General features: G+C 38.8%; 1 protein-coding gene across 3 annotated transcripts in view; it reads right to left on the bottom strand.

Moving 5' to 3' along the window:
* Positions 1-19,707, bottom strand: part of RNF220 (ring finger protein 220) — a 349,206-nt gene extending 329,499 nt beyond the window's left edge. Inside the window, exons 1-2 of one of the 3 annotated variants that reach the window (XM_076206722.1) lie at positions 19,635-19,707; positions 8,028-8,336 (exon numbers count right to left, since the gene is read on the bottom strand). In XM_076206722.1, coding sequence (XP_076062837.1) covers positions 8,028-8,304 — 277 coding nt within the window. In that variant the 5' untranslated portion in view covers positions 8,305-8,336; positions 19,635-19,707. Of the gene's footprint in view, positions 1-8,027; positions 8,337-19,332; positions 19,581-19,634 lie in introns of those variants that run through there. The other 2 variants (XM_076206724.1, XM_076206723.1) reach the window with 2 other exon arrangements.
* Between the last annotated feature and the right edge of the window lie 858 nt (positions 19,708-20,565).

Genomic DNA, 20,565 nt, shown 5'->3' with positions numbered 1-20,565 from the left:
AAAAGAAAGACTGCATAATGATTGGTTCATGCAAAAGGTTTTTGTTGTCAAAAGTTTGTTTGCTTGGGGCCGTGAGGCAGAACGCACAGGATACGTGAAAGAATGAAGGAGAGTGCAAGAGACCATAAGACCTACACTAGGCAGTTCCATCTCCATTACCACCCGTCATCTCTATCCACAAAGTTGTCTAACCGTTTCTTAAAACAACTGATAGTTTCAGCGCTCACTACACGGTTACTAAGTCTGTTCCATTCGTTGACCAGATTGACAGACTTAAAGCTACAAAATCTCCGGCTCCAGACGAAATTTTTCCAAGAATGCTTAAGGAGTGTAAATTTGAAATCTGCGACCAGTTAACTGAAATATTCAATAAATCGGTAGACACTGGTTTTGTTCCAACTACTTGGAGGCAGGCAAACGTTGTTCCAGTTTTTAAGAAGGGAGATAGATCGTCTATATGCAACTACAGGCCAATCAGTTTGACATCGGTTATAGGAAAAATGCTTGAATCAATAAGAGTAAATAGACTCAGAGAACACATCGAAGGGCATAATTTAATTCGTGATTCACAGCACGGTTTCTCCAAGGGTAAGTCATGTGTGACTAATCTTCTATCCTTTTACACTAAAGTATATAAGGCGTCAGATAACAATGAAAATTACGATGTTATTTACCTTGACTTTAGCAAAGCGTTCGACAAGGTGCCACACCAGAGACTACTAAATAAAATCAAAGCCCATGGCATAGGAGGAAAAGTGTTAGAATGGATTAGAGCTTGGATTAGTAACAGAAAACAGCGGGTCACCATAAATGGAATAAAATCTAGGTGGGGCAATGTTACTAGCGGGGTCCCCCAGGGCTCAGTTTTGGGTCCCTTATTGTTCATTATGTACATAAACGACTTAGACGATGGGATAAATAGTGATGTTAGTAACTTTGCGGACGACACTAGAATAGGAAGCCAAATTAGGTCAGGAGACGACGCCCAGATTCTGCAGGATGATCTTAATAAATTGTTAATATGGTCGGTGAAATGGCAAATGAACTTCAATATCTCTAAGTGTAGCGTGTTAAACGTAGGGCTACACAACCCCGAAAATAGATACAACTTAGATAACACGTTTTTAGAAAAATCGGAGTGCGAGAGGGACTTGGGAGTTCTGGTGAGTCCGGACCTTAAAACCAGGAAGCAGTGCATTACCGCCAGAAATAAAGCTAACAGGGCATTAGGTTTCATTGCTAGGACGGTAACGAATAGAAGTGCAGAGGTAATTATTAAACTCTATCTAGCGATAGTTAGACCCATCCTAGACTATGCGGTACAGTTTTGGTCTCCATCCTACAAAATGGACATAAATTCATTAGAATCAGTACAGAGAAGAATAACCAAAATGATACATGGACTCGGAAATTTGCCTTGCGAAGAGAGGCTTAGGCACCTAAACTTACACTCTCTGGAAAGACGCAGAGTGCGGGGTGATCTAATAGTGTGTTCAAGTGGATCAAAGGCTATAACAAGGGTGAAGCAAACAAGGTCATCATAATAAAACAACAGGGCAGGACTCGCAGTAATGGGTATAAACTGGACAAGATTTAAGAAGGAAATAGGCAAGAATTGGTTTACTAATAGGGTGGTCGATGAATGGAATAAACTTAGTAGCCATGTAGTAAGCGCTGAAACTATCAGTTGTTTTAAAAAACGATTAGACAACTTTATGGATGGGGATGACAGGTGGTGATGGATACGGAGCTGCCTAGTGTAGGCCTTATGGTCTCTTGCAGTCTCCTTTATTCTTATGTTCTTATGTTATGTTCTTATTAGTAAACCAATTTTTGCCTATTTCCTTCTTAAATCTATATTTGTCCAGTTTAAATCCATTACTGCGAGTCCTGCTCTGTTGTCTTAATATAATGACAGTTTCGTTGCTGCTTTGCCTGGCTGGCTGGGTGACTGATTGGCTAAGCCGTTCTGACCCTTCTAAAACCGATTACCGGGTTAGAGCGTCGCTACTTGCGGCGGAGGTTGAGATGACAGCAGTTCGAACTTTGCCGCCAGCGAGTTGGACCAAGGTCATGGTTCGTTAAATTCCATGCCACAAAGGCCTCTGTAAGGGGTACTGGCCTATCCTCCTGATAGGGGGAATTCGCGGCGTTAAACTGATCCATCATCATCGCAGTATGAGGAACATACAAGGAGCGTTTTGAAAATATATACAGTAGGTGTTTATTACCGATTCGCAAGGTAGGTTTCGGAACCATTATGCATTTTACTCCACACCTCAAGTGCCTTGACTTCGGAGATGAGCATCATGAGTAATCTTGAACAAGTAACATTCTCCTTCAAGAAAATCCTGTCCCACCCCGTTCTACTGGTCTTCAAATGTTTCCTCTTCATAACCTCAGTGACGTAGGTACGGAATTACCCGTTGATCGGTGTGTTTTTATTATTTATGTTTTCTTGTTTATTTGTTTATCTATTTACTGGTTTATTTATTCATTTGTTTAATCATCTGTCTATTTATTTACTTATTAGTTTATGTATATATTTACTTAATTATTCATCCATTTATGTATTTATTGTTTATTTATTTATTTGCGTTAGTCGTTTGTTACATCACTGCCCGTTATCGCGCGGGTTTGTTGGCGTAGCTAGGAGGCAGTGTCCGCAGTGATGGCAAGCAAGACGACGATACGACACATGGTGTCGACATGTGATGGTAATGCGTAGGTAACAGAAGTAAAGAGTTGCCTGCGGTGGCGGCGTGATTTATTGCACAGACAGACGTTCAGCACAACGGCTGTCCGGAAGGGGAAGAAGGAAGATGTCTCTTCTGCATTTTAAGAAGGCGTCAGACGGTTGTGAGACTCCTCCCATATCCCCTCCCCTTGGATGAAGCGGGATTCCAGTGTCAGTCAGTAAGCCGTGGCATCCATCCCTAAATATATATATATATATATATATATATATATATATATATATATATATATATATATATATATATATATATATATATATATATATATATATATAATAATGCACACAAAGTATCATGAGATAATGCACGACACAGAGAATTAATAAGAAACATGATTAAGCAACTGAATAGGTTCACCGATACAGGTGAAAAAATGTTTCTTATGGGCTAATCTAATCGTGGAGAGGTAATAAGGGAAGTAAGGAATCCTGGGGAAACATATTATTATGGACAGCAATGAATAACAATGATCTAGTGCAGTGGTTCTTAACCTTTTTTGGCAGCGACCCAAAATTTTGCACAAATCAAGCATCGCGACCCAAGCCTACATAGATATACATTGAATTTTCAAAACACTTCAAATAAATTTTCTGCTTTGGAGTTTTTATTTAATCATGGTCTGCTTAGAATCCTAAGACTAGGCATCATGTATTTTAATTATTACAGTATATAATTATAATATATTTGTAGTGGGAAAATAATTATTTTCTGCAAACCTTAGCGACCCAATAAAATGGCTTGGCGACCCAAATTTGGGTCGCGACCCAGGGGTTAAGAACCACTGATCTAGTGGGTGAAACTGACACGATACAGAGGTTTCACTTCCAAGATTGGATTAGATCTTAACCGAAGAACCTGAGGTGATTGGATTATTCGGATTGAGTTTGTGGTTCTTCAATTTATACTGGAAGTGGGGCAGATCGAAGAGAGAACATATAAATTTGCATGGACAAACAACCTACCCTTCAGATCTGTAAATGGCAAATTCAGAGAAGGATTATCCAAGTTCACAACTGAGGTAGTATTTGAAGATGCAAGAATGAAAACAGAAATAATGAATGAAAGCTTCCAGTCAGCATTCAATAAGAAAAAAGGAGTTTGAGAGAGAGGACAAAAAAAATTATGGCATTATGGAGGAGAGATAGATCTCAGGATCAGATGGAATCTCAAATTAGAAAGCGTGTAGAAAAATTTTAAGTGGATAACGTAAATCAATTGATATAATGTTCACTGGAAAAGGGGAAGGTACTATTGGACTGGAAATCTGCAAATGTGGTACCAATATTTAAACTAGGAAATAAGGAGGTACTACTAAATTACAGACCAATGTCCTTGACTGGTACAACAGCCAAAATGTGTGAATTAATTGTAAAAGACAGGTGAAATTTTGAAGGAGAAAGGAATCTTGGTTGACAACCAATCTGGACTTATAGAAGGAAAGTCCTGCATATCTAACTTATTAATTTTCTATGTGAGAATAGTAGATGTGCTGCTTGAGAAATGGATGGGTTGACTATGTACACCAATATTATATATATATATATTAAGCTGACACCCAGCCCCAAGAATATTGTAAAATGATTCTTCTTCTTCTAGAGCATCGCTGCGATCTCATCTACTCCACTATCTTCCCTGCAAACATGATTTACTGGGCCAACATTGGCCCTAGGTTGGCGTATATCGGTAACAAATGGGCCAACCTAGGGCCAATGTTGACCCACTAAATCATGTTTGTAGGGTTGGGATCAAACTATGACAAAATTGTGGGATTTAAGTACATACATACATACATATACCAAGGCTTTTTCCCCCTTCCAAGGGAGGTAGCCAAAAAGGGAAAGGCATAAAAACACTCCCACCCATTTCATCCCTAAATACACTCCACACCCCTCCCACCCTCCCTCTCATCTGAGCACCTCCTGGATGATGGGTCATCCCTACACCTTGCCCACCACCCTGGGTCAGAAGCAGTGTCACAAGACAGCACATCCACAGCAAGGCCACTTTATTTAGTCGGCGACCCCCCCTCTCCGTCCCCCCTTGCATATAAGGAGAGGACGGGGAGAAATCCCTTCGGGCTGCGTCAAAATTTGCTCACACATACTACCTCACCCCCACCCCACCGCCCATTCCTCCTCATGCAATCACAACATCATCCATATACAACCATTCTCCACTCACCTCTGTCTTCCGTCCTCTCCCTTCCTTCCTCAACAGACATTCCCCTCTTCCCCAAAGCCCCCTTCACCCCATCCATCCACCTCATCCTAGGACGTCCCCTCATGTTCACTCCCTCCACATCTGCCTTCCATACCTCTTTTACTAGTCTTTCTTCACTCATTCTTTCCATATGTCCAAACCATCCTAATATTCTTTCATCAACCCTATCTCCCAGCTCCTTTTTCACCCCTGTTCTCCTCCTCACCTCCTCATTTCTCACTCTATCTAGCCTAGTAACCCCCACCATACTTCTCAGACACCTCATCTCAAACGCATTCAAACTCCTTCTCTCTTCTTCTCTTATGTTCCACGTTTCTGCCCCATACAGTGCTGTTGGCACAATCACTCCTTCATACAGTCTCCTCTTCGCATCCATTCCTAAATGTCTATTCCTCATTACACTCTTTAATCCACCAAGGCATTTACTCGCTTCTCTCAATCTACATTCTACCTCCACCTTCACTCCACCTTTTCCTGCTACACTTGCACCCAAGTATCTAAAACTATCCACTTCCTCCAGTCGCTCTCCCTTAATGTTCACTTCCAGTCTACTGCCACTTTCACCCCTTGTACATCTCATCACCTTACTTTTACCCACATTTATCTTCAGCTTTCTTCTATCACATACTCTCCCAAACTCTGCCACCAGCTTCCTCAATCCCTCCTCCGATCCTGCCACAAGCGCAGTGTCGTCCGCAAACAACAGCTGGCTCACCTCCCACTTTTCTCCATTTTCTTTAACCATCTCCAATCCCTGACCCACTACCCTTGCATTCACCTCTCGCACCACCCCATCCATGTATAAGTTGAACAGCCAGGGCGACATAACGCATCCTTGACAAAGTCCCACCTTTACCTCAAACCACTCACTCTCTCCATTTCCAATCCTGACACAAGCTCTACTACTCTCATAAAAACTCTTGACAGCTCACAAAAGCTTTCCTCCTATCCCATAAATCTGCATAACCTCCCACAGTGCCTTTCTGTCTACCCTATCATAAGCCTTTTCCAGATCCATAAAAGCCCAAAAAATATCCTTCCCCTTTCCTATAGCTTTCTCACATATCTGTCTTACCACAAAGATCTGATCTACACAACCTCTACCTGTCCTAAATCCACACTGTTCCTCACCAATTACTCCTTCTGTTCCTCTCCTAATCCTCTCAATCAAGATCCTCCCATAAGCCTTCCCAACTACACTTAACAAGCTAATCCCTCTGAAACTACTACATTCACACTTGTCCCCTTTTCCTTTGTAAAGAGGAACTATACAGGCACTCCTCCAGTCCTCCGGTACTCTACCCTCTCTCCAGCAAACATTGAATAACCTCACCAACCAGTCCACCATCACTTGACCTCCCTTTTTCAGACATTCTGCATGGCATCCATCCAGACCAGGTGCCTTACCTGCTTTCATCATCTTAACAACTGCCTTCACCTCATCCTTCCTTATTTCTCCTCCATTCTCCTCACTCATCACTCTCATTTTCTTCGCATTTCCCACTGCAGCTATCTTTCCTTCCCTATCCTCCTTCACATTTAGCAAGTCCCTAAAATATTCTGCCCATCTTCCCCTTACTGCCTTCTCTTCCATTATCATCTCTCCATCTGCACCTTTTACCTTTTCTTCCCTACTTGATTCGCCTTCCCTACTTGATTCAAGTAACTTAGATATAATCCTAAATGGTCAGGAATGGCCATAAGTTGAATCAACAAAACATTTAGATGCACATATTTATATTATACTTATGGCCATAAATATGATATCATCTGAAAACTTAGGTATACTTTATCCACTGTTTCATGGTATAGTATCTATATTTCACAAAAAATAAAATGAATGATAGCCTATACAACAATCTGAAGGATGCAGATTTATAACAATATCCAAGTTAAAGAATGCAAACTTGGCGGGGTTTCACTGCACATTATCCGCATACATGGGATCAATGACAGGTACCTGCAAGTCCTGCATAACAGACAATAAAGAACACTGTCTCCCTGCCACCTATCTTCAATGCCCATCAACACCCTCACCCCAAGGGGCTGACACCTGTTCTCTCGTCTATGTCTAGGAACTTTTTCTATAAAATGCAACTGTATTTCGTTCACTTTTTTCACACAAGGAGAGCTGATAACTGGCAACTGCTCCCTTCTTGCTACTATGTGTGGGTGACACAGAAACAAACCAACTTTTCTTCCAACAGAGATCTATGGAAGGGGCCTAAGCACTATTGAAAGCTGTGATGAGTCAGCAAATCAGTGAAATTCTAGACAACAATTATCATTATTATTACATGTTCTACTGAATTCCCTATTTATCTATATAACCAAGGGCTTTTTCCCTCTTATAAGGGAGGTAGCCAAATCAAATTGCAATTGGAATTTCCTGGAATTTTGGGATATTTTTTTGAAAAAAAAAAAAAAAAAAAAAAAAATGTATTCACCAGATAATTACAAATATTTGTTATAATTGTAGTAGGGAATTCAGATTTTTTTTTTTTCCCAGAAAAAAATCTGATTTCCCTACTATCATTACAACAATTTATTGGTAGATTTCTGGTGACTACAGGAACATTTCAAAATACTTCATAAAATCCCCCAAAATTTCAGGAAATTCCAATTGTATTTTTTTTATTCAAATACTTGAAAGTGCTGCTTGTATTTGGAACTGAATTTCAAAACTTTTCATCACCAATTGTCCCAACCAATGGAGAACTACCTGCATTTCTCAACCATTCACTCCATGAAGCCATTTTCACCAAGTCTTCTCAGCAACAACTATGTGGTCAATACCTTCTGACTCACAGCATAACCACTACCTAGGACACACCTGTCCCCCAAGAAATTGTACCATACAACTTCAACAACCAAAACAAAGACCACCTAAGAAGTGACCAGTATCTATTAATCTTGGTACGAGTAATACAGTTAATATAAACTCAAAAGATCTCACTAATGTAAACCAAACATAATCTCTGAAAATAACTTCCTGCAAAATGACTCCAATAATACTTAATCAAAAAGACGAGATCAAAGTCATTTACTCACGTTTGCTTCGAGTATCCTCGCCCTTGTTCAAGTCGGATAACCTCCTGGTACTTCGAAGATTCTTGCTTGGACTAGTTTCTGATGATTCTAAGGATGCAGCTTCCTCGCCACAATCACGATCAATTTCACTGGTGGACATTTCCCCATTTGCCATATTTGAAGTACTGGCATCATCTTGAATGATGCAACTATATTCACCATGATTTTGTGCTCCTGATCCAGTCCTAATTGTAATTCTTATTTTGGATTTCACATCAGGACTGGCACTTACATCCATTGTAAATATTATTTCTATACCAAGGTCCTAGTCTGAAAATAAGTAAATAATAATGATAATTATAATAATAATAACTACCAGTAAAAATTAGAATAAGAATAAATATTTAACCATTTCAGTATGAGTCAAATTCTCGCATGCAGCATCAGCTGCCATATGTATGATGCATCACACTACCACATAAAATATTAAGTCACTGCTGTATTACTCATTCTCTTTTACCCTAAGTAATAATAAACACAGAAAATGTGGTCAAGCCAGTTCACAGAATCCAGGGGTAACTCATGTACAACTACAAAAAAATATATATATAATCAAGACGCCCACGCCAGCATCCTCGTGTACCTACTCATGCCTCATGACACCTACATAGGCATCATAGTACTGAAGTGGTTAATACACAAACACAGAGTACAATGACAGGTACTTTCATGTGATGGTCCTGCAAGACGGACAGCGAAGCCGCCCATTTTCCAAATCCATCAACCCCCACACCTCCATCAGGAGATATATCCATGAGGAGTTGACAGTACCAGGGCTGGGCACAAGATTTCTATCAACTTCAACTGTATTTATTACACTTTTTCACAAATGAGGAGCTGACAATCAGTGACTCCTCTCCTCTTCCTACCATTTTCAGACAGTGACAAAGAGTCTCACACTAATACAACACAGGCAGTCCAAAGTTTCTTCCCAGAGAGATCTGCGGTAGGTTCAGAGGACAAATGCCAGCCACTGTGCAGCTGCGGGTTTTCTGCTTAGTGAAACTCGACACAATAATTGATCATTTGATTCACGAAAACACACACACAGACATCTGCATCCCTTGTCAATTCTAATCTTATTTACAAGATCTTGCTGAGTCTAGAATAAAACTAATCAGTAGCATGAAGAAGGAGGGATGGAAAAACCAGGAGGAAATGCTTGGGACCACTAATATAAAGAAGTTTGTCAAAGGAAGGGTTCGGACAAGATCTCATTGGAGGCTGCAGATGATTTAGTAGGCTTTGTGCCTGGATTTTGAGGAATCTTGTAGCTAATGAAGGCTGGAGAGAGGTTAAAACTGGATATATCTGGAGGGACTATCTTCTTAAGATTTGAGGTATTGTCTCAGAAAATAAATGTCTATACATTTAATGGCTTTCATATCATTAACACATGAAATCATGTCACCTTGGAATGAGATTTGTTTATTAGAAAGCCAGCTTGAAACCAAATCTTCACTAAACCTAGCTCATAAAGCAGAAATCAATACATAAGAACAGAAGAATGGAGGAGACTGCATGAGACCATACAGCCTACACTAGGCAGCTCCGTATCCATCACCACCTGTCATCTAGTTAGGAAAGGATAACAATGTTTTGAAGAATGAGAAGAATAAAGTTCTCAGTGCCAGGATCAAATCAACCAAGAAAAAGGTAAGTGGATTGTGAGGATCAAGGAGGTTGGTTCTTTAATCAGCAGATGTAGTTAACTACTGCCAAGATATCAAACAGGAAACTAAAGAAATAAAAATACAATAAATACATAAAATAAAATATAATAATAATCTATATACCAAGGGCTTTTTTTCCCCTTATAAGGGAGGTAGCCAAGTACCCACTCCCACCCATTCCACTCGCATCCACCACCTTTTCCTCCCTCTAATCATACTCCTCGTGGATAAAGGGTCATCCCTGTCTTCCACCCACCACCCATAATAATGATAATGATAATAAAAATAATAATGATATGATATGGTTTAACATCACAAACTCCTCCTATTGGAATACTAGGACAGTGCCCCTTACAGAGAACTTTGTAGTGTGGAATTTAATGAACCATGCTCTTGGTTCAACTTCGCCGGTGGCAGGATTCAAACCACCCTCAACCTTTACCGCAAGTAACGACACCCTAATCTGCTCAGCCAGCGAGCTTCCTATAATATTAATAACAATAACAATAGCAATTATAATAATAACAATAACAATAAAGACCTTTTAGTTTGGAATGTAGCAGACAAACCAAACTGTGTCACTGCTACCAGCTAAGCAGAGATGTTTAGGTTGGGGCAGTACAAGAGGGTTTGCACCCATGTCCTTGAAAAATCAAGCTTAATTTAATGGCCACAGTGAACAAGGTAATCGCTATGTCTTCAAAGTTGGCAGGTATCAAGTTTAAGGATGTTTGGGTTATGAGATACATCTTTTATGATAGGCAAGCAGCAAGGATTATGGGATTTCTAAAAGAAACCAAAAATATGAATGAGAAGAACAAAAACAGCAGTTTTTCTGTCAAGTCTCTGTGCTCGTGGCACAATCTGAAGCATGCTGATCTTGCACCTTCTTAGTCACAGGTTCAAGTACTGCACTCCTCTCTAACTGAGTAGTGACTGTTACCTGCCCAACAAGCACACAAGACAAAGGTAGCTTTAGTCACAGCTAGCCTCTTAGTATACAATCCTCACCTTCTTCATGAAGCAAAAAAGGAAATGGTACCACACAAGATAAGAGAGCGTGATCATGCAAGAGACAGAAGAAGGAAATAAAAAATACTTATGCAAATGTAGAAGGCTTGCTTTCCTTCAAGCTGTAATTTAATGCCTATTTGAGAATTAACGCATTAAATATTTAGTGCTTAACCCAGACTGAACTTCCAAGGGATGTTGGTCAACAGATAGGGAATACTGGATCCACCTTCTGTATGCAAGATATGATGGGAATGGAGTAATGATTGCTATAAATTGACACAACAATAGAAAGAGTGAGTGAGTGAGGACAAGGCCGATGCAATTCAGGTAATTATTTGAACCAAAGGGCCAAGCAATAAAGATTTCATGGTATGTATATTCCCCCAAGACAAGGACTTGGAACGGAGCTGATTACCACAATGGAAATAAGTTTCAAATGCTTTTTGTGTTATCCTCGCAATTTTATAATTCTATACATTGTAGTTTTATATCTGTGTGCTATTGCCAAATAAATCACACCTTGTAGATGTTGTTACTGCTACTGTATGAATGAGTTCTCTTGAACAGCATTGTCCGACATGAGTCTGTCCTTCAAAGTGTTCATGGAGTTACATATTATGCAGATTCCACTAATTGCAAAATAAAAACTAAACTACCAAGAATCTTTGATGGACACATCTTTCCTCCTAAAAAATACTACTGAACAACGTGGTAATACAATCTCTGTAAGAGACAAACTCCAAAGAGGTTAACTGGGAATATTGGGAAAAACGTGCTGATGAAAATCCATGGGAAAATATGCTGTTAAAGATTGCCATGGAAAATACAATGACCCAGTGGATAAGAGGAATTACTTTTGTAAGAGACGATGACATCCTAATGACACTGGACTTGCTACTTACCAAGGAAGCAGACATTACTGGCTCCATGATGCACCTTTTCCCTATAGGTAAAGCTGATCATGTACCAATTAAATTCCAGTTGGAAGATTAGGTACCAGAGCCAGGAATGAACTGTACAGGCAAGGTAGACTAAATTTTGGCAGATAACCAATTTGGCTTAATAAAATAATAATCTTAAGCATCAAATCATCATTTTTTATTCAAAAGTGGTTTATGTACTGCAAGACAGAGATAGTTGAATAAACTGTGTGTATTTCGATCTGGAGAAATTTTTGGATATAGCACCTCACAGAGGGTTACTATGGAAACTGGAATACATTGGAAGACTCAAAGAGAACCTCCTGGAATGAAGTATTTCCTAAAACATTCATGAGAACAGTTGTTAAGGACAAGAGGTCATATTAGACAGAAATAACTAGTGGAGCCCCATAGGATTAAATTCTGGCACCTGTAATAATGGATGGAACAAATAGTAATACCAGCCTATTTACAAATGATGCCATGATCATGCAATGAGTAAAAGTGTAAACAGAAAAAGAAAATGTAAACTGCTACAGGTAGGTCTGGAGAAAATTTATGACTGGTGCCAAGAGTGGAGACTTAAATGAAATGCAAAAATTTACAGATTTTAAAAATAGAAAGCAAGAGGTCATCATTTAGACACTGGGAATGAAACAGTTACAAAAGCAATAGAGGAAAAAGACCTAGGAGCCATGGTTATGAATAATTTGTCACCTGAAAAAAATATATATATGAGACATATAATATGTTGACAAATATAAGAGTGCTATTTCATTATATCAAGGAAAATTAGACAAAAATCACAGATAATCTTGTCCATTCCAAACTCAAATATGCAGTAGTGGTGTGTTTACCTAACTGTACCATACAGGTAAGGAGCAACACTCATTTGGTCCCGTCTCCTACTCTATAATTTATCCTACCTAGCATCAAATTCATGTACAGTTCCAACTTAATCTATACCCTTGATTTCCAATTATTATTTTTAGATTTACATACATACATATACCAAGGCTTTTTCCCCCTTACAAGGGAGGTAGCCAAAAAGGAAAAGGCATAAAATCATTCCCACCCATTCCATCCCTCAATACACTCCACACCCCTCCACCCTCCCTCTTATCTTAGCACCTCCTCGATGACGGGTCATCCCTGCACCTTGTCCACTGCCCTGGGGTAGAAGCAGCGTCGCCAGACACAGCACATCCACAGCAAGGCCGCTTCATTTAATCGGCGACCCCCCCCTCTCCGTCCCCCAATGATTCTTCCAGCTTGGGTTATATCTCCTAACCCATTCCAAGTATTTATGCATCTATAAGGAAAATTGTATGTCTTCACATCCTTTAGACATGTGTGATCCTCACACAAGATAAATTCTCATTTATCCACACAGAAGACATTGAGCACTGAGCCCCATAATAACAATCCCTCGATTACAACACAACATTTCTTCCCTACGTGACCCATGGGTCTATCCAGTGACCATTGCCCATTACCTGGGAACTGTGGGTCTCCTACAAGAGATACTTGGTAAAACAGACTGACTGATGAATTATTTTCTAAATGATGTTTTTGAACATCACTTACAGTTGTTTCGATCACCCTTTTTGAATACAGGAGCATATGTTAAACTTCCCCTATTTGAAACCAGACACCTTGAAACTGGTGTGTTGATAAAGATGCAAATCACTACAGGGTCACCCACACTAATCACGTCTTGTAATGACAGAAGATATATGTGGCACCTAACCTAGAAACAGAGGGGCATCCTACCACTTTTACTGGTTTTGAGTTAAGCACAGATGTGAAAGGCATAAGCCTTCTCTCTCTATATATATATATGTATATATATATATACATATATACATTATATATATTTACATTATATATATATATATATGTGTGTGTGCTCATCAACTCGAAACCAGTAAAAGTTGCAGGGATGCCCCTCTGTTTCTGGATGCCTCATATAGGGTTTGACCAAATGAACTAAATAATGTGACACCAAAAATATATCTCACCAGAAACTAGGTGAGACTACTGCCACAATTTCTCATTGCAAACATGGCTTGTACAAACAATATTCTCATGGGTATTCCTATTGGATCATCATCTCCCTAAGGTCTAACACTGATTCCAGTGTTTATGGGCAGTGTGCCACCAAACGTAGGTAAGTAAGTCTTGGGCAGTGAATAACCTGAGCAAGATGAAAATCTACACGTACAATGTGAGAATCCTACAGAAAACCACAGGCTGGAGAGTTTGATGGAAGAACTGGAGAACATCAACTGGGATATTGTGGGATTGAGTGAAATCCAAAGGAAGGAAGAAAAGCTCATGTAACTACAAGACAGTCACCACCAGTTCTACTAAAGAGGTAAAGGAAAAATCGAGTGGAGTAGGATTTTTGGTTAAGTCAACTGGTTGCTTAATTTAGTGGATATCATTAGAGTCAGCAGAGGAAGTACTGAGTACAAAAAGGGAATCACATGAAGAATCATCACCCTAGACTTCAACAGGGTGACAATTCTTCATGTGGGCTATCCTAGGGTGACAATTCTTCATATGGACTATCCTAGGGTGACAATTCTTCATGTGGGCCATCCTGGGTTTACAATTCTTCGGTTGTAGAAGTTGATGACAATAAGCATAACCCTCATTCAACCTAACCTAATCTTTATTGATATTCAGTGTACTGGGGTGACAACCCTTCACTTGGGATCTCATGGAGTGACGATTCTCCATGTGGGCGTTCTGGGTTATAATTCTTTATGTGATCCCAAAAAGGATTACAAAAGCAAATGCTCTATAGTTATAAGTTATTGGAACCTAATAAAAAGAAGGTCTATGCAAATTAAAAACAGGAGGGATGAAAATGTGAAAACAAAACAAGCTCAGAGATCAGAGATTATACAGAGGAAACTATTTTGAAAGGTAACAGTATTACAGTGGTCAAGTGCTGAAATAAGGAGATTATCAAATGCAGACCCAGAATGATAAAAAGAGTAGAAGAATTTTACCAAGAGGTTTATTCATCAAATACCATGGTTGAGTCAGTATATTCATTGGTAGATAGTAGTAGTGCACCAATAGTTAAAAATGAAGAAGTAGCATTGATTCTACATGTGAAACAAGGAAAAGCACCTAAGGAAGATGGCATATTGATAGACCTTCTGAAAAATACAGGGAAAGTTACATATATCAACGGCTTTTTCCCCCTTACAAGGGAGGTAGCCAAAGTTAAAGGCATAAATCTCCCACCCATTTTGTCCCCACATACTCCACTCCCATTCACCACCCCTCCCTCTCTCTTTTCTTGGCTACTCCTGGATGATGGGTCATCCCTGCATCTCGCCCACTGCCCTGGGTTAGAAGCAATGTAGCTTTGCATCCCATTTCCAAAACACCAATATCTTAACTTTTCTGTTATGATCATTCTTTGAAGGCCTGATTTACAGGAAAAATGTTTAAGGAAAGAGGAAATGGTGGGTGAAGATTTTTACTTCATGTAACCAAATACTCCCTAAAGCTCCACATCCTGTGGCCTAATTAGTTTGAATATGGGAGGGATTACTGTATACCCAATGTACACATCATAAAAGTGTTCCTGGATCAAAGTGCCATGCTATAGTGATTCTACTTCACAAGAAAGAAGACCAAAAAGAATTTAGTAACTAGTAACCACTTAGTTTGTCATCAAATGTATACAAAGTAATTCCTAAGATTCTTACAAATCTCTATCTATATATCAATAGGTTTCTTCCCCCTCATAAAGAGAGGTAGCCATCCAAGGCACACACCCATCCACACTCATCCATTACCCGTTCCCTTTTTAGCTCCTTGTAGACGAAGGGTCATCTCTTGCCCCTGCTCACTGCCTGGATCTGAAGCAATGCAGTAAGACAGAGCACATCCACAGCAGGACCCCAGAACTTCATGTAAATGGAAATCCTCCCTCCTCGTCCCCTCACATGAAAATAGAAAAGACAAAGAGATATCCCTCTGGGCCACACCAATCTATACTCCATTCATAACCATTCTCCACTCACATCTATTTCTTGCCTTCTCCCTTCCCTGCTCAGTGTTGGTCTGTGTATGCTGTCATATGCTTGCCTGTAGTCAATACATAAGAAATACAGATCTATATTATACTGTACTCCCAATACTTTTACATTAGTATCTTTAGTGCAAAGATACAATCTCTTATTGCTCTGCCATTCCAACACTATTTGTTGTTAAATGAGAATAGTTTTTGTTTGTTATTTGTTTAGTAGTATTCTGGTATACAATTTATATATAGCAACCTAATAACTCTATAGTTTGTACAATCATATTTGGATTTTTTTCTTTATTTGCTACTGTCTGTTCTCTCCAAGTACCTGAATCTATCCATGTTGTAATGCATATGTTGAGAATTAATTTGCATGTCTCAACTGATAGGCAATGACTCTGAACAACAACAAAAACTTTAATCATCTATAAACAGTTCACAAGAACCATCCTAGAATATGCCTCCACAGCATGGTTCCCAACAATCACTAACAGAACTATTCATCCAGACAGTTTAGGGAACAACAACAACAACAATCAGCAAATTGAACACACAATTTACAAACATTGCAGAATGGAGCACTAAGAATAACAACAGGATGCACTAGAACCATATAGAACATTTACATACATAAACCAAAATCCCCCCAATGGAACATCACATGAAAATGACAGGAAAACAATTCTAAACCAGAACCCTCAACAACACACATCCTTCCCACTAAATTTCACAAGCATCACCAACAGAATGCAACGATAAAACTACACCAACAGCATACTACTCAAATATCTACAACACCCCACCTATACCACACAAAACATCCACACAGAAACACATACACATTTAGTAAGTCTCCTCTATCCAAGGTGTAGAAGTCCTGGATAGAGAAGACTTACTTAATTGGGATAAGAGAAACACAAGAGGACATGGAAGGAAGCTCAAAAAGGACAGTTATAGAAGAGACCTGAAAAAGAACAGCTTTCCCCACAGAGTGGTGGATGTATGGAACACACTTGACAAAACAATAGTGTGTGCAAAAACAATACATGAATTTAAGGACAAATTAGACATGGCGAGATACAGAAACGGAACATCACGAGCATAGCTCCCCTTCCTGTAAGATACAACTAGGTAAATACACCCAGATGACTAAACATACCCTTCAAAAAAAGATGGCTAAACTCAATATTCCAACAACAACCACAAGATATCATACCCAAAGAAAACCCTCCCACACCTGACAAGAACCAAAATACATTCCCTGTTCTTAAGACACCATACAACATTAAGATAGTACCAACAAAGAATATGCCTGGACACAGATTCAAGCTGTCCCAAATGCAATCACCACACAGAAGACACAGAACACCCTAATACAAAATCAAAAGAAGTACAGGAAATGAGCAATAACTGGACGAGTCCATCTTTAAACTATTCCTTGTGAAGTGAATCCATTACAAAAGCAAAAGAGGCTGGCCCAACTTACAGAGATTCATCTCTTGTGAGCCAAATTAAGAAGATAAAAGACAACCTATCACCTGACACACATATAAGCAGGATTGTGGGAGACATATAGACTGCTGCAGAAGATTAAAGTCACTTTTCACTATATGGATGAAGAGATGATGAAAAAACTCGTAGAAACTCTGATCCATCAAAGACTATTATTTGCACACAGTGGTGAGTGGAGGATATAAGCAACATTCATCTCTTGTGAGCCAAATTAAGAAGATAAAAAACAACCTGTCACCTGACACACATATCAGCAAGATTGTGGGAGAGATACATAGACTGGTGCAGAAGATTAAAGTCACTTTTCACTCTATGGATGAAGAGATGATGGAAAAAACTCATAGAAACTCTGATCCATCAAAGACTGTTATTTGCACACAGTGGAGGATATAAGCAAGATAGAGTGAAACCAAATGGCAGCAACCAAACTGGTTTCCGGTCTGGCAAATAACTCATATGAAGAGAGACTAAAAATGCTCCGTCTGCCAGCTTTGAAAGATTGAAGGGAAAGAGGAGCTAAGATTACAGTATTCAGGTCACTAAAGGGGAGAGACTACACTGACAGAAGAGATCTCTTAATTAGGGATAGGAATGATTTCAGAGATCATGAGAACAAACTAAGACAGACTACATGTCCAAAGGAGGAAAAAGAAATAGTCTTCTATATAGATGTATAAATACTTGCAATAGCTTAGAAAGGGATATAAACCAAACTGGAACAATACATGAATTCAAATCTAATCATATTAACTCGATATCAATGATATACACCAAGTTGGAACTATACACACACTTGAGGCTTGGTATGATAAATTGGAAAACATGAGATGGGACCCAACAAATGTTGCTCCTTTCTTGTATACTACAATGCCCCACACAGAACAATACAATCTCATTCCCCAATAAACTTATGATCCCATCCAGGGGAAGTTACCGGATTCCTGGAGGCTATAGGTCTTATGCAAAGGAAACCAAAAGCAACAGATTGATTGACTGATTGCTCTAGCCTTATCCAGACAACATAATATATCTTCCTGAAATGAATTATGGGCCAATCCAGTGGTCACTGTTGTTTAACTGGGACAACAGATTTAGTGACCAGATCCATGATAAAATTGTGATTGTATTCTTGTATTTCTGGTTTAAGCAAGTGAAAACCTTCAGGTAATAAGGACTAAAATAGTAGCAAACTTGACTTAAATTAATCTTTGCTTCAACCATCAGGGGCCAGTGAGAGGTACCTGTTTATGGTCCTACAAGATGGACAACACAGATGCCCATTTTCTATACACATGTACCCCTTCACTTCCATCAAGAGGTGGAACCCTGAGGGGCTGACACTTGGTACCCAAACTGGGCCCAAGATCTATCACTATCAACTTCAGCTGTTTCTTACAACTTTTTACACATGAACAGCTGACAACCAGTAACCGTTTCCATACTAAATTCAGCCAGTGACTTAGAAACAATCCCACATTAATAGAGGCAACAACTATACCAAAATATATTGTATACTTCTGATATATTGAAAGAAACTTTGAAAACCTTGTTCTTACTGCATTTGGATAGTGTTACTTATGAATGGTGTCATCATGAATATATGACATTTATACTTTATAAATTAAGTTTCCCACTAGTTTTCCCATTGACATGGAGAAAAAATAATGAAAATTTAATACCATGGAAATAATGACACACCTGTCCATGAACATATACTATTTTTCTGATGATCTCATGTTAGCCTTCAAAACAGACCCATCAAATGAATCAACTCTATTTCACTGACCATAGAGGAGTTTTACATCAACTTTTCATTATAATTGGGTTATTGGATATATCAGCTGATGTTATTTGTCAATCCTGACGTGTTGGCTATACTCGAATTGTAAAACGAGTTTATCTTTATAATATCTTATTCACACTGCAAAAGAATACACCATAACAAAAGTGATGTGTCTATAAATCTAAGCATAGGAATTTTCACACCTACGATGAAAACTGGGTACGTAACGACATACGAAGGCTATTACAAAAACAACAATAAACAAAATTAGCCAATTTCAAGCTTCCAAGTAACACTATATTTTGGTACCTACATTTTTAGCAAAACAGGATTAAATTCGCTTGCTGAGGATACTCAATGTGTTCACTACTTCTATCAACAATAATAATTGCAATATAACCATTTTCATTTCCGTCATTCACCTTACGAGTTTTCATTACTCCAATCAGCTGATCGGTGTCAACAAACAATTCTCATAACTTCACATCTTGACATTACTCAAATTCTATAAGCAGTTACTGGCTGATGTGTTACCGGTTTTGGCATATTATTTCAGTAATGATATCGCATCAAATGACAGATATTAATTATGACATATGATGTTTAAGATTATACCTGCTACAAAGAAAGGAAACCAAATTCAGCGGGTAGTACAGACGAAGCACTGTTGATAAATTACGGCATTGTGGGTAAGCCAAATATTGTACGATAGAAAACAAAATAACTGGACAACGTTTTCTATGGATAGTAAGGGTAAACATTATTAGATACTTTTTAATAAAAAAATATCCGCCAATACCAATATTTTAAGTTACTTGTATGGGTGAAAAAGACATTGATATATAGATAACCTTATAGCAACGCACCACATTCACTAGACGATATACTGGTCAGAGATAAGGATTTTCTTGAAAAAATATTTCGGTTGATGAGATGATATTAAGACTTGAAATTCGTAAATAATATAGAAACTGAAATTAAAAACGTTGCTTTGGCAATGGGTTGCTCCATTTTTCACGAGTGATTGATATATTTATTTTCTTCTCATATTTTTTGTTCTGATTCACCATACCATGTGTCTTCAATCGTGTGTGTGTATGTGTGATTCACTATGGTCTTGGCTCATGTGCTTGGCTCGTAATCGACAGCTATTACCCTCCCAGAAGAGAGCTCAGAGCACCCAACTCCCCACCCACGAGAGTTGGAGTAACGGATCGCAGCGTAGCTATACTGAAATTATTTTTACCCTGCGAACGTTATTGCGCCACTCAGCCATAAGAATATGTACGTATTTACCTGATTTTATTTACATAATTATAGTGTACAGGTAAGGAACAACGCTCGTCCCCTACTCTCCAATTTAACATACCTAGTCCCGAATTTATGTACAATTCCAACTTAATCTATATCCATGATTTCCAATTATCATATTTAAATTTTAACTCATCTACAAGAAATAATGGTCTCAAACAATCAGGAAATATATTTAATTTGGAAGTGGGTAGAAACAACTTCGCCAACCGTGTAGTTAATGAATGGAATAAAC

The sequence above is a fragment of the Oratosquilla oratoria genome, chromosome 23 (assembly GCF_046742065.1).
Source record: "Oratosquilla oratoria isolate Oo_2021 chromosome 23, ASM4674206v1, whole genome shotgun sequence".
Classification (NCBI taxonomy): domain Eukaryota; kingdom Metazoa; phylum Arthropoda; class Malacostraca; order Stomatopoda; family Squillidae; genus Oratosquilla; species Oratosquilla oratoria.
The sequence above is the reverse complement of the archived record's forward strand: the minus strand, read 5'-3'. Positions and strand labels throughout refer to the sequence as shown.